This window comes from Lepidothrix coronata, unplaced genomic scaffold (genome assembly GCF_001604755.1).
Source record: "Lepidothrix coronata isolate B3197 unplaced genomic scaffold, Lepidothrix_coronata-1.0 Scaffold188, whole genome shotgun sequence".
Lineage (NCBI taxonomy): Eukaryota > Metazoa > Chordata > Aves > Passeriformes > Pipridae > Lepidothrix > Lepidothrix coronata.
The window spans coordinates 937,558-953,155 of record NW_016690368.1 but is presented as its reverse complement, the minus strand read 5'-3'; the positions used below and the strand labels follow the sequence as shown (position 1 = coordinate 953,155).

Below are 15,598 nucleotides of genomic sequence, written 5' to 3'. Positions count from 1 at the left end.
CTGGTGCCTCAGAGTAGGAGGGGGCAGCTCGTGGACTGTGAGAGGGGCAGTGGCACCAAACACCACGAACCTTTTAGCATTTATTTCACTGATGGAAGCTGCCCTGTTCTACCTCAAAATGTCACTGTATCTTGTGGTATTTCTGATTAATACTTGAGTCCATTTGCAGGGGGGAAAGGAAGGCAAACCCAGCTCTGACCCTGCAGGTTGCTGAGGGGAAAAATGGGCACTTTTTGATCCAGACTCCTGTGGCATCCCCCAGGGAAAGACAAGATATTCCCTTCTGCTGCTGGGACTCTCACATTGCCTTTTCACGGGCACCAGGCCCAAGGCTTCCCAGAACACAGAAGAAACATGATAAGGTGCAAACACATTTCACTTCTAAATGTCAGACATCTTTGATGACTCAACTCAGCAATTTTGCCTTCTACCAACTGGCAGCGCCCCCAGAACCAGGGGGATGATGGCAATGCCAAGTGGCTGCTGGCACAGGGCCATGGCAGGGATGGCACACGGTGCTCCGTTCTCCCTGTGCCATGGGAAACCTGCACCTCCCTGGCCAGGAATCCCGCAGCTCCCTGGCCAAAAATCCTGCACCTCTCAGGCCAAAAGTCCTGCATCTCCAGCCAGGAATCCTGCACCTCTTGGGCCAAAAACTCTGCACCTCTCTGGCCAGAAATCCTTCACCCCTCAGGCCAGGAATTCTGCACCATTCAGGCCAGCCCTGAGAAATAAGGGAAGAAAATTTGTACCCTTTGCTTCTTTCGGGGTAGTTTAACAGGAGTTACAAACACTCCCCTTTACTGTGAATTCTGATGAAGGACCAGCTCACATGAAATCTCCTCCTGCCTGAAATCCCTACAGATGGATATTAAATCATTCCTATGGAACTTGAAAGCATGGCTGCATTTTTACAGGAGCATTAAAGCTAAACACTACTGGGAAATCCTGCCAGTCTGCATTAAATGCCACAAGGAAGATGCCCCCTGGGCACCCAGGAATCATCTCAGCCTTGGCACATGCTCAGGACTGCACTGCTCCCACTCTCCTCAGAGGCTGTGACCATTCTCCACCCAGCCCCTGGCTGAACTCAGGTGGGGCAGAATGGATCTGGTGTCCTTGGAAATTCCCAGAGGAAAGGGTAATTCCATCCACAGCTGCCCTGCACTGAACTCTCTGTGCCCTGAGATGGTGGCAACGCTGTGCAAGGTGGTTCATCATGAGTGGGTCTGGGGACTGCAACCAGCCTGGTCACTTTCCACCCAAACCTCTGCAGCCACCAGCCTCCTGCTCCCCTGGAGAACCTCCCCTGCTCCCAGCCAGGTAGTTAATATTCATGGACATGCCTCTTATAAACTGCCAATCCACTCATTTTAAAGAAGCAATATTCATTTTGCTGAAGAAATGGTGTTCTTAAAACTACCAGATTTTCTACACATCCAAAGTAACATAAACCTTGCATATACACATCCAAAAATACACTCCTTTTAACTGTGATTTATGAGTTTATTTACAGCAAATATAGACAAACTAATGTACTGTTTAGAGGAAAGTACCTACTGGGATTAGCAAAACATTTATTTATTTAGTCAGCTGCTAAATGCTCAATTTCAGGTCCCCAGTGGCACTCTTGATTTGATCTGTATTAACTTCTGAAAAATTCTAAGACCATCTAGGCACACTGAGTGGGTATACTGTGTGTTTTAGTGGCCTTAAACGTGGCAGATTGATGGAGGAGAGACAGATGTGGACATTCCCTCCCAGCCCACTAATCCAGCAGCGTGTCACACACTGAACGGGGATGCTGCCAACTCTCTCTTCCCCACCAAAAAAATATGAACTTTATATTACACATTCCCAAATATTTGGAATCAATGGTCAGACAGGCAGCAAACCCACTGAGCCCTTGGTGCCAGCCCAGCCACCCAGGGAGCCAGGAATACACAGGGGTTACAAAGAGAACACAACACAGACACTTCAAAAGGGCGTTTTCTAAGATAACGTGAAAATTAGAGAGTGTTGGAAGTTAAAGAGGAGAGAACTTCTGACACCAGTGGATCAAAGAATTGGAACTTTCAGTGAAATTAAACACACTGAAAACGCTTAAAGGAAGTTCTCCTTGTCTTTTCAGGTAAAAAAAAAAATTAAGGAAATTGCACTCTCATTATCTAATGGAAAGTGGCCAATGTAGAAACACAAGGTGAGGGACAAAGACACCCCACTGGGCCAACAGGACCCCAGACAGGTATCACAGTATCTATCCCCAACTTTTACACCTCCCACAGCCCAGCTAAGCCCTTTTTGATGCAGATGCATCAGGGAATGCTCTTTACACTTCATTGCTCTCTGAGTTTTTTAAAATAGATTTTTTTCCTCACTCGCCCAGATCAAAGATCTGAAAGTCTCAACACAATTAAGTTCAAAGTGACAAATGCATGTTTTTAAATGTTCAGCTGAAGTGAAACAGGCCTTACACTGGCTTTAACCCCGAGGTTTTTGCTCTGCTCATGCAGTGCCTGGCAGGGGATTGCCAGTTCTCACAGTTTATGACAAACCTCGTGGTGCGCGGGGTTCGTTCATCTCGGGAGTCAAAAGAAATGAGTATGTGAGAACTTCAGCCTCCGGTAAACAGAGAAAACTCTGGTTTTATAGAATTTTATAAAGGCTTTTATAAAGGCTTAGGATGCAAATAAACACAATCTTAAAATGATTAAAAAAGCCCCTCAACTTTTTAAAGCTGGCCCCTAATGTTTTACCATTTGCGTCTCACTTTGCCAATGAATCAAAAATCTCAAAGATCTCTTAAAACCTGCATTTGATTACTACCACATTATGCAAGATGCAAATTTTCAGTTAAAACTCAGGGGCCCAAAAAGTTTTTCCTATTTTAAAAAAAATTTAATCCTTGTTTAGAGTTGCCTTATTGTAATAATAACTGAATAATTACGGCAAGTAAACCATAAACTGGAGAACATCTGATATTCCTTTTTTTCCTTTTTACATTTCTATTACAAAAATGCTTGGTGAACACAATGAAACCAAACATTTGATTGGAATAGAATCTTTTAATTGCTTCTGCAAGATCAAACAGGAGCTCATGGCTGTGTTAAGAGATCTCAGGGTAACGATGCCTCTTTAAACCCACTGATCTCCAGTGACCAAGAGGTACCTATAAAAGGCCTTCATGCACACACTGGCAGAACTAATTCCACTCTTTCCCCTCAGAACCAGAGCACATGGGAGCAGATGGTGCAAAGAGCCCAAAACCAGGTCTCTCAAGCTCTGTCACAGCCCTGAAGGAGCCACAGGGAACCCAGAAAACAACCATTTAAACTTCCCGTCAACAGTCTGTGGGTGCCTCTCCCAACAAGGAAGGAAAAGCATCAGTCTATGAAATCAGGGTGAAATAAAACGCTGCCCAACAGCTAATGGACACTGCAGGATCCCCAAATGAACATTCCCTAGCCCCGTGGAGAAAGGAAAGGTTTATCCCTGCAGCCATCCCAGGCTGCCCAGCTCCCCCCTCGGTCCCGCGTCTCCATCCTCGGACAGGCCAGTGAAGGAGAAGGGAGAGGGGAGGCCAGAGGAGGGTCTGGCACTTTTTGGGTACCTGTATTTGTTGGGGAACATCCTCTCACAGTCTTTGCACTCATAGACCTGTCCATCTCCAAGACCTTCCTGCTTGATCTCGTCATTGAGGGTCTCGTAGAGGGAGCTGACGGCGCTGCAGCCGAACTTCTTGTGCCGCCGCAGGTCGAGCTTGGACTGGAAGAGCTCATCACAGTCCTCACAGCGGAACGAGGGCTCCTCTGCAACAACACACAGGGGGTTGGCACTCCTGGGGCACCAAGGTCCACCAGGCTGGATTATTTTACCCAACACTAAAGAGAAGGCAAAATTCTGTGAGCATCCGGCAAACAAACAAACAAAGAGCAAATCTGCAAGTGAGGGGAGAGAGAACCCAAGGGAGGCTGTGCCAGCAGCTGCTTTCACTTTAAGCATTAAGAAAAAAAATGTAGATCACACAACCAGAGGAGATCTTGTTTTCTTTGTGTCCTGGCCTCTGCAGAAACAGAGAGACCTACAAGAACTGGTAGACACACAAAATACTGGGTTGTTCTAGAGTGTTGAGCTGCCTGCAAGGAGGGCCTTTGAAAATATGAATGAGTTTTTTCCTCAAAAGGGGCTGCCAGGGAAAAAGGAACAACCCAGACTCACATAAACACAGATACTGGGAAAAGCAAATTGCCACAGCACAAACCTGGAGAAGCTCCTTTCTAAGAAATTGTCTGTCTAATGTTCTCCCCTCAACTGTCCCTCAGAACTGTGAGAGCTCAGGGCGTCATCAGCCCGAGGAGTCCAAACCCAGAGCACCGTGGAAGGAAGAACAGGGAGCCAAAGGCTTTGTTGCTGTGTTCTTTGCTTTTTCTTCTTTAAAAAAAAAAAAAAAGTTCTAATGCACATAATAAATTACTGTAGTCAAGGTCAAACAAATTAAAAAGAGGGCAGCTATTATTAAGTTTACAAGGCAGCATCCTGACCATAGTGCCAAGCCAAACAATCAGCTCTGAGCTGTAAATTTTCCAGGAGAACAACCTCTGCGAGGGAGTCAGGACAGCTCCGGGTTTCTCCACCCTGAAACAGAAGCTTTCCAGCCCCCACTGAGTCACTGGTGCCGCGTTTCCCTGTCCGGCTCTCCCCTCGTCCTCTGCTTCCTATTAAGCCTCGTTCCCTTCTTCTGATCACTTTACTTTCAAAAGGAAAGCTTGTGGGAAGTGCATAAGCTCAAAGGGAAGAGTGGGAATATTTGGAGAGATGCAGCCAAAGGCTGATGCTGGGATGGAGCTGATCCATCCCCTGCTCTCAGGGTGGGCAGTGGCCACACTGTTTTTGGGGCTGCTCTGCAGCCGGGACCCATATTCAAAATCTGCAACCTCTGAGCAAACCCTTGCTTTGAAGTCCCCCTTGCAGTTGTTCACCCCAAATTTTGCACATTTGCAACCACTTAGGTTGAGCTTTAGGGCCTGGAATGGTGTTTTATATAAACCAGGGTTAATTTTGTTGTAAGTGTGCCAGGAGCAGAAGCACGGGCAGTGTCACCACAGGGTCCCCACGTCCCCCCCGCACTCGGGCACTCAGCTCCCATCTCCCTTTCTCCCCACACAGCCCATTTAAACCTGAGCTTAAAACTGAGCAAGACAAGGTCCCAGAAGCTGCTACAGCAGCGACGTGGGCAGAGGAAACCCAACACTTTGCACACCTACACAGAAAGTATCGACATGGGAAAAGTCAAACACGGCTGAAAAAGAAAGTATCACCGAGGCAGGGCCAGTGCAGCCCCCTGGGAATCCCAGCAGCTGGCCAGGGGTGCCAGACCCATTCACTCAGGGCACCAATAATCCTACAGCAGCCACAGGGATGCACCAGCATTTCCTGAACTGCAGGAAAGAGGGATGTGAAAAAGAAACGAAATCCAGCGGGTCAACAGTTTCCTTTGGGGAGGAAGGGGGATTTTGACTGAAAAAAGGAGACCTAAGGGGAAAAAATACCCAATCTTTCCCATTTCTGCTGATTTTGACAGATTATATTCTCTGAAATTGCTATCAGCAGCCTCACCATGAAGTGAGTCAGGCCCTGCTCTGCTCCTTAGAGAATTTCCCTTTACTGGCATTTTGCAGAAAAGTATCAACATGTAACTCATGTGTTTTATGTCCCTGGGGAGGGAAACGTGGAAAAATCAGGACATAAAAACCAGCAGTACCGAGAGACTGAGGATAAACTACCATTACATTAATCCAAACTACTTACTACGAGGGAAAAGTGAAAAAGAAGGAAAAAAAAGTCCAGTATCATGTTATGTCTTGCTATTGCATTTTACTTGTAACAACAGCAGGAAAAACAACATTACTGAGCAAAACTCAGTATTTCATCTGCACTTGTTTACAGACCAAAACCATGCTTGGTGTGAAGGCAGCGAGGAGGGGGTGAGGGCTGGGATGAGGTGTGTTCAGGTACCTTTGGTGTCTGTAACTCGGGTCAGGAGAGACAAACCCGACAGCACCAGGGGTCCTGCAGGCACACACCGTGTGAGCTCACCCTGCCAGCCCAGCTCAGCACTGAGGAACCCACAGCACCCCTGGAACAAGGGCTCCTCTGCCCCAGGGTGCAGCTCTGGGCTCAGAGCAGGCACTGGCACCAGCAAACACGACCCCACTGCTCTGCCTGGAGACGTCCCTGGGACAGGAGCTGTGTCACTCACTGCACTGTGAGGAACAGGATAAATCCCTCACTAACTCCAGATCCGTGGAAATCCTCTGGCAAGGTGTTCATCTGCCTCAGAGCCAACGTTTCCCCTCCTCACTCGTTTGTAAACACAGGGGTGGCTCAACCCAGGAGGATTTTTTTGTAGGAGCAACTGGAATCCTGCAGGCTGGGAACTCCCAGGTACCTTCACCTCAGAAAACTCCTACCGAACTCCCAGAATCCCTCTACCTCACCCTGGCAATTCCCCAGAGCTGAAAACACTTGGAACGGAGAAAACAGAATTTTTTTCTTCTTTTGACCTCAGAGAAAACGCATCAAAATTCCTTCTGCAAATCCAGACAAAATTCTTCCTCCTTCAGTTTGAGATTTACACGATTAATTGCATCTTATTTCACCCAAGCTCTCCTCTAGGAAGCAGAAATCCTCTCTGAGTTTGGAAAATCATCCATGGGGAATAATTTCCTCCATCCCTGGCTAAAGCTGGATGACTTGGCAGCACCCCCTCCCAGCACACACCTGACCCAGCCCTGCCTGCCCTGAGCAACAGCAACACAGGTTTGTCCTTTCTGTGAGATCATGGAGCAGGAAAATAGATTAAATACATTAATAGCCCCAATAATAATTCAGGGATTTTGCTTCTAATTCTCCTTTTCCTTTGCCAGATCACCTGAATCACACACAGTACAAGAGGATCAAACATGACTCAGGTAGGAAAGATGGAGGATAGGAAAAGCAGTGCATGTGCTTCAGAATATCTGGGTTTGGAAAAAGAAATTTGCATTGAAAGAAGAATTAGAGAACTGGCAAAAATAGGACTAAAAGCCATGTTATTCACGTTGCCACTGGCTGTAAATTCTATTTGGATGCTCAGACAGGTTCAGGAGAGGAAGAACTGATGGGCTGGTGGAGCAGCTGAGGGTGGGCAGGCCCTGGCACAGGCTGCCCAGAGAAGCTGTGGCTGCCCCAACCCTGGGAGTGCCCAGGTTGGATGGGGCTGGGAGCAACCTGGGCTAGTGGGAGGTGTCCCTGCCCATGGCAGGGGGTGGCACTGGATGGTCTTTAAGGTCCCCTCCAACCCAAACCATTCCATAATTCTATGCTAGTATACCCATATCCAACACCCATTCCTGTGGCATTCCCTCTCCTGAACTTCAGCAGGTTAGAGACCAGACTTCTCAACAAATACCCTGCAGGGAAAGGAACTGAGCTCAGACTCAGGGCCAGATCATCCCCCTGCAGAACTGAAACCTAAATCAGGGCTGAGCTCAGACCTGGTATCGATTTTGTGTCTGTATGAGACACTCGGTTTGGAGACTTCAGGTTCATTAAAGGGTTTCTTTTTTCCTTCTTTAAGTACCAAAAATAAAAAGGCTGCCCTTCAAAACAAGTTCTCATTAAAGTTTTCCCCTTTCTTTAGGCGTCACAAATGAAAACAGCAAATGCTGCCCTTCAGAAAGGTAACTGCTCTGGTGTCTGACAGGGAGAAGGGGCTGAAAAGAAAAGAACAACCCAGTTACACAGAAATTGCTGCCTGTTCTCTGTGTCTTGTTTGTCAAATCTGTGGTTATATGTGCCTATCTGAAGTTCCATCAGTAACACTCAGGACAAAGCAGGAATGTAACAGAAAAATAAATCAGTGCCTAATAGCTTTCAGAGAAACCAAGGGGAACACAATTATGTGGCATCTACATGCTAATCTACCAGACTCGAATCTCAAAGGAGTTGAAGTGCCCTACTCAAAATTCCTGCAGTGATAAGGGGTCTGCTGTGTTTGGCTGGGGTTGGGAGAAAAGATTTTTATGATAATTATCTTTGTGTGGAACAATTTTGCATTTTCCTTCCTGTTAATTCCGAAGCGAACTGGGGCTGCGAGGCAGCAGGAAGATAGCCCTGCTGAAAGTAAAAAGTATTAAGGAGTCAAATATTTAATGTTGGCCTGGTGTAATTTGACAGCAATTATGCGGCAAAAGCACTAGACGTTACCAGGAAGACACAGATAAATGTTCCAGTAATGACAGAGATGGAAAACAAGGAGCACTTTTTGCTTGTTCACATAAAAGCCTGTTAGAAACTGAAATGCAGAACAGCGGTGAGTTTTCATTCTGATTTCTCCCTGACATCAAAAAAAGGGTACAGAAATTATTCATCTCTGTGTGTCGGCCTCGAGAAAATTATTAACTTTTTTGGGGGGGGAGAACAGTAAAAAATAATAATCCTGAATTTGACATGAGTGAGGCAGCAGCTACCACATTTCACCCCCAGCCCTTCAGCAAACGAGCTTCCAGCAGCACAAATCCTCAAACTATCCTGTTCTCCAGAAATATTTGAAACTAACTGTGCACATCCTATGCACACTCTTGAAGGATTTCACTGCAAATTTGAATCTGAAATTATATTCATATGCAGGTAAGAGAACATAAATGCACTGTGACATGCCCAGGTGAGAGAACTCAGGTTTCAGTGATTATTTGTATAGAACAGTATTTCCAACTAATAGTAAACACAGCTGGTAAATGAGAATATATTTATAAATTAGTGGACCGTGCAAGAGCAGGTGAGGTGTCGATACCCCAGCAATAATAATTCTAGGGATGACTCTTCCACCCTCTGCCTGGATCTCCCTTTTCCAGGTACTCTAAAGCTCTGCTGTTTTCTAAGCCTTGGAAAGGTTGGGCCCATTTTTATTACACCTAAAGAAACAGGGTGACCCTGGGGATGGAAAAGGCACCTCCAATCATATTCAAAACCACAATGTTCCTCACAAGGAAGGGGAAAATTGTCTGCTGCACGTCTTGAGTTTAGTAAAGACTCACTATCGTGGACTTAGACAGTCACTCCCACCAGGGAAAGAGCGAAAATGAGCATAACATCCCAACAGCGACAGAAGGGGGAGGTACTGGATCAGGTTTTGTCCCAGCTCAGCTCTCACTGAGGTTCTCAGCATTCCTGGGTGTGCTGCAGAGAGGTGCAGAAGGTCCTCTGGAGGCCTTACCTTCCATGCTGGGCGCCATGTTCCCAAGGGAATAACCACCTTCCTTCAAACACACCAAGAGCTCTTCTCCTGGCTCAATTTCTTTAATAACTTTATAATAGATCTGGGAATCAGAAACAAAAATTGAGAGACATGTTAAATATGCAAAGATTTGCACTTTACATTTTCCCCAATAACTGCAGTGACTCCAGCTAACAGGGGAGGCTGTCACTTGGGTTGGGATGATTGCTGCTGAGAGCTCGTTTTTCTGCCTTTATTTGACTCTCTGGGTGTCAGCATTTCACAGGGCTGGGACAACAGGGAAATATTTTGGGTAACAGCCTCTCTCCTTCAAATCACACAAAATCTTCCCATTGTTCTCCCTCCTCCTCTAAGCTAAGTGTGTTTGTTACAGTGAGGGGAAGGTTAAACTGATGGAAGGGACACATTTAACTCTCTGCTCCCTGGGCTGAGATTGGCCTGATAGTTAGAGCTGAATTATCACTTCTTCACGGAATCATTTTGGAGATTATTCTCCCCTACAGCCAAGACCTGACCCCTAAGGACAAGATCTGAACCACTCCAGGTCAGCAGCTTATTCTGAGCTCCTGTCTGAGCACAGATCCTGGACCTTCCAAAATGTCCCAAGCACAGCTGAACCTCTGTCATTGCACAGGGGGAACCCCCAAAACAGAAACAGGATTGAGACAAGGGCAGAGCCCATGTCCCAGCTGCACTGGGAGGGAGCAGAACATGGATTAAAGGATACCTGGGCTTTACACAGCTTTCCTGAACCAAAATGAATTCTGGCACACCAAGGATGCCTAGAAAATATTCCAGTGAGAAATTTCATCCAAGGTGCAATGACATGTAACATTGCACTAACGTAGTGTATGTTTTTAGACATCCCACACACTGAACTTTATTCTTCCTCCCTCAAACCCCACAGAAACCAGGGTAGTAGGTCCAGTGACAGGTGGGTCACACATGAGTGGACCCCAAAGGCCTCATTCCTTCTGACAAAACGTCAGGAATTCCTGAGGAAGAAGAGTGGCTGATAGTGGATTATGTGTAAGAGATGCTCCAGTCCCTTAATCTTCCTCGTAGCCTCCACTGGACCTGCTCCAAGAGCTCCATGTCTCTCTTGGGCTGAGAAGATTTGATGTCTTCCATGTTTCCCAAATTTTTAGAGTACACTGGACCCTGTCCTCTTCTAACACAATACCACAAGAATTCACCTGATAACAATTATTAACTGCCAAGTTTCCTTAGCACTGCCTTCAACAGCAAAGCAATAAATTATTTTTCAGGATAAGAAGTACAATGTACCCAGAATGATTGCCTAAACTCGCTGCCCCTCAGCCTCTGCCAGCCTGTGCTTATGGAGAAGAAAGACACAGAACTCCTGAAGTCCTGCCCGGGCTGCAATAACTGTGCCAACACGATGATTTTTCCTTCCCAGAGTCCCCTCCCCTCCCTCCTTGGAATGCGAGGCCCTGGCACACGGGTGGCCCCGAGCCCGGCAGGAGCAAGAGGTGCTCGGGCTGCTCCCGAATTGTCCTCCCTGTCCCGGAGTTGCTGCTGCGGGGAGATGTGACCGCCCGGAGATGGGAGCGATCCCAGGGAGCTGCAGGGACACGGGGCATCCATCGCTCCCAGAGCCACCGCTCGGAGCGGCGGGGACCGGGGAGTCCAGTTCCCGGAGCTCGGAACCTTCCCTCCACACCGAGTTCGGGACACTCCCGACAGATCCGCCCGCGTTACACCGAGCGCAGAACGGCCGCGACCCGCCAGTCCCTGCACTGTCCCAGTCCCTGCACTGCCCCAGTCCCTGCACCGTCCCAGTCCCTGCACTGTCCCAGTCCCCGCACAGGTCACACACGAGCTCCCGCAGCTCCAGGAGCGCTGCCCTTCTCCATCCCGCGGGCACCGCTCCGGGATAACGCGCTCGCTCCGCCGCCCCTCCCGCTCCCGCTCCCGCTCCCGCGGGGGATGGCGAGGGCTGTCCCGCCGGCGCACCGGGATTCCCACCTCTCCCCGGGACACAGCGAGCAAAACTTGCCGGCGGGGAGCGCTCCCGCAGCTGCCGGGACCGGGAGCGGGGGCAGGAGCGGGAGGGGACCGGGATGGGGAGCGATGCCCCCGCCCGCCCCAGCAGGTGGCACACGCCGCCCGCTCCCGGCCCCGCTCCCGATCCCGGTCCCTCCGCGGGGTCCCCCCCGGCCCCCGGTGCCGGCCCCGGGCTCTGGAGCGGCTCGGGCCGGGCCGGGCCGGCCGGGGCTGGACGGGGCTGGACGGGGCGGGGGCCGCCTGACCTGTCGCTCTGTCCCTTCGGCCGCTCCGCTCCTCCGGTGCCGGCGGACGGGCCCGGCCGCAGGGAGGGCAGGGAAGGGGAAAGGAAGGGGAGGGGAGGGAAGGGCAGCCGGGCCGTGTCTCTGCAGCAGCTCCAAGCGCTGCCCGGGGCGGACGGAGACACAACCGCCCCCCTGACCCGCGTGTCGCGGCCCCCGCGCGCTGCGGGGCGGCCCTTACGGGAGCTCCGGTGCAGCTCCGACATCCCGGCCCGCGCCGGCTGCTCGCCGTGCCCGGCTGCCTCCCTCCATCCCCTCCTCAGCACTCCCTGCACCTCCCCAGAGCCCCACTCGCTGACTCCCCGGGATCCCGGTCCCTGTGCGCCCACCCAGCACTGCCCGGCGGGGCAGGCCGGGGGATCTCCCGCCGAGAGTTTCCCAGCAGTGACACGGCCACAAACACAAATGTTTGGGATGAGAAATGAAATCCAACTGCTTGCCATTGATAAGATGCCCCAAAGGGCACAGAAACCCATCCCCGCGCCTGCCAGAATCCTCAGGGATTCCATCACTGGTTCCCGCTGGTTTGCAAACAGTTCTTCCGTGGCAGACACTCTGTCCCCACCCAGCTCAGAGCCCAAAACAGGCACCTGGTGCCAAAGGCAGGGTCCGAGGATCTCGCTGTACAGCTGAGAGACCCTCGGGTGGGAACCCCCGAGCAGCACCGAGCTGACAGCAGGACACTCACCTGTGCACAGGTGAGCACAGCTCTGAGAGATCCCACTGCCCTGCTCCACAGGGATGGGAGGGTTCATTTCTGTGAATTCCACTGCAACCCAAAAGTTGTATAAAATTCACCATTTTCTCATTATCTTTTTCATTTGCACTTCAACGCTCTTCTCTGCTCGTTCAACAAGAAAAGCTTTTCCCAGGACCAAACCACATTGAGCTTAATGGGAAAACTGCCTGGAAAAAAGCAAAGGACAGCCTAGGAGTGAGCCCAGAGCTCAGGGCTGAGTCAGAAAAACAGGACTCGGGATGACCCAAGCTAAGAGAAAAAAGAAAAAAAAAATTGCTATTAACAGACATTTCTCTTGCAGCTGGTAACCCAAACCAGCACTAAAACACAAACCACGGTCTAAAAGGTCCATCTAGTTCATAGATACAGTCACAAATTTTACACTGAAAAATCCTTCAGAATTACCCTGCCAAAGGCTGACACTGCCCCTGTGTCACCCTTTAGCTCCTTTTCCTCTCCTGTTTGTTCTCAGAACAAAGTAGCTCCTTGTATTTAAAAGCGTCTGCTGCAGTCTTTCCAGAAATATAGGACAAGCTTCATTAATGATCAGGGAAAAGCTGGATTCTGCTGGAGTCACATTAATTTCATCAAACATTTCATTATAATAATTAACTTCATCTTGCAATCGTGTTACTGATGGTCTGGATTCATTAAAACCACTGCTGTGTTTCCTCTCCTTTTTTATTTCTTGTGTACCGAAAAAACTCGGATTTACTAAACCAGCAGAAGATTTACATTCATAAATCAATTATGGTCATTTATAGAAAAGCTCCAAACATGATCATTTCTCATTTCCCACCACAGAATAGGCAACTCTCTTAATTACCAGTTTAATTTAACACTAAATAGTTAACAGGATAACTAGGGCTTGGTAGTGCTCTCACGGATGACTGAAAATATCAATAAAAAAATAATTCTTGATTTTTATCAAAATTATTCTGGGCACGGGGCACCGAAGAGAGAAAAAAATAAAAAGAAAATATATTAAAAAAATGAAGGTAAAAATAAGCCAGAGGAACCCTTTTCCAGTCTGGGTTGGTACACGGATCTGCTGTGTGGCCGCTGCTGCGGCTGTGAGCTCGGGGCAGCACAAAGCTGGCTCTGCCTGCAGCAGTTTGCAGCTAAACCCGAGCGATTTGGTCCAAACACCGAAATATCGGTGCTGCAGAACCACAACCACACTCCGAGGCTGATCTCGCTCAGAGCCCGGCACCACGGAACCGGAGCTGGGCATCCTTCCCTCTGAGGAAAAGTGCTCGGGAGCAGCCGCAGCCCCGGGACGAGGCGGGGACGTTTCACCATCCCCAGGGCGAGGGACGGGGACGAAACGCGGCGAGGGAGAAAAGCCCGTCCCAGAACCACCTCCCTGACGAGGACCCTCCGCAGGAACCACCCTGTTACTGCTGCCCGAGTTCCAGCCGGGACCCGTCTGAGCCCCGGCACAGCCACACGTTCGTACTCTGGGGGGGACAGAGAGCACCGGAGAGGGGAGAAAAACAGCTGCATTTACCCAAAGATCAAAAGCCCACCCACCCACCCGAGGCATCGGCTGCAGCAGAGGAGCCCAAAAATTCAAAACCAGCTGAAAAACGGCTCTTTACGTTCTCCTCTCACAAACAATGAACCCCGGCAGCCGGGCAGGGTTTGAACCTCCTGCCCTCCCACTGCCAGCCCCGTCCCGGTGCCCGGGAGGAGCGGACACAGGGAGAAGTTTGGCCTTGTGCACGCACAGCCGGGATGGGGCTGCACGGTCTGCTTTTGTTCCCGCGTTTTCCTCCTTTGGAATCGCCTCCCCTTTGTCTCAGCTGAGCCACATTGCTTTTTATTTCCTCTTTTTTTAAGGCGCTGTGTTGTGTACCCGGGGATCCCGAACGGAGTCACCAAACAGAAAACCCTGCAACACACACACACCTCACAGAGGTTATTAAACACAGGCTCGATTTTTTCCATCCCCTGTTACTCCTTTTATTCCCCAATATNCTCCCGCTCCCGCTCCCGCTCCCGCGGGGGATGGCGAGGGCTGTCCCGCCGGCGCACCGGGATTCCCACCTCTCCCCGGGACACAGCGAGCAAAACTTGCCGGCGGGGAGCGCTCCCGCAGCTGCCGGGACCGGGAGCGGGGGCAGGAGCGGGAGGGGACCGGGATGGGGAGCGATGCCCCCGCCCGCCCCAGCAGGTGGCACACGCCGCCCGCTCCCGGCCCCGCTCCCGATCCCGGTCCCTCCGCGGGGTCCCCCCCGGCCCCCGGTGCCGGCCCCGGGCTCTGGAGCGGCTCGGGCCGGGCCGGGCCGGCCGGGGCTGGACGGGGCTGGACGGGGCGGGGGCCGCCTGACCTGTCGCTCTGTCCCTTCGGCCGCTCCGCTCCTCCGGTGCCGGCGGACGGGCCCGGCCGCAGGGAGGGCAGGGAAGGGGAAAGGAAGGGGAGGGGAGGGAAGGGCAGCCGGGCCGTGTCTCTGCAGCAGCTCCAAGCGCTGCCCGGGGCGGACGGAGACACAACCGCCCCCCTGACCCGCGTGTCGCGGCCCCCGCGCGCTGCGGGGCGGCCCTTACGGGAGCTCCGGTGCAGCTCCGACATCCCGGCCCGCGCCGGCTGCTCGCCGTGCCCGGCTGCCTCCCTCCATCCCCTCCTCAGCACTCCCTGCACCTCCCCAGAGCCCCACTCGCTGACTCCCCGGGATCCCGGTCCCTGTGCGCCCACCCAGCACTGCCCGGCGGGGCAGGCCGGGGGATCTCCCGCCGAGAGTTTCCCAGCAGTGACACGGCCACAAACACAAATGTTTGGGATGAGAAATGAAATCCAACTGCTTGCCATTGATAAGATGCCCCAAAGGGCACAGAAACCCATCCCCGCGCCTGCCAGAATCCTCAGGGATTCCATCACTGGTTCCCGCTGGTTTGCAAACAGTTCTTCCGTGGCAGACACTCTGTCCCCACCCAGCTCAGAGCCCAAAACAGGCACCTGGTGCCAAAGGCAGGGACCGAGGATCTCGCTGTACAGCTGAGAGACCCGAGCAGCACCGAGCTGACAGCAGGACACTCACCTGTGCACAGGTGAGCACAGCTCTGAGAGATCCCACTGCCCTGCTCCACAGGGATGGGAGGGTTCATTTCTGTGAATTCCACTGCAACCCAAAAGTTGTATAAAATTCACCATTTTCTCATTATCTTTTTCATTTGCACTTCAACGCTCTTCCCTGCTCATTCAACAAGAAAAGCTTTTCCCAGGACCAAACCACATTGAGCTTAATGGGAAAACTGCCTGGAAAAAAGCAA

At 50.9% G+C, this 15,598-nt stretch overlaps 1 protein-coding gene across 2 annotated transcripts in view; it reads right to left on the bottom strand.

Moving 5' to 3' along the window:
- Positions 1-15,598, bottom strand: part of PRDM16 (PR/SET domain 16) — a 169,745-nt gene that overhangs the window by 29,499 nt on the left and 124,648 nt on the right. Inside the window, exons 1-3 of one of the 2 annotated variants that reach the window (XM_017831181.1) lie at positions 11,551-11,678; positions 9,257-9,359; positions 3,611-3,809 (exon numbers count right to left, since the gene is read on the bottom strand). In XM_017831181.1, the coding sequence (XP_017686670.1) occupies positions 3,611-3,809; positions 9,257-9,275 (218 nt within the window). In that variant the 5' untranslated portion in view covers positions 9,276-9,359; positions 11,551-11,678. Of the gene's footprint in view, positions 1-3,610; positions 3,810-9,256; positions 9,360-11,550; positions 11,679-15,598 lie in introns of those variants that run through there. The other variant, XM_017831180.1, reaches the window with a different exon arrangement.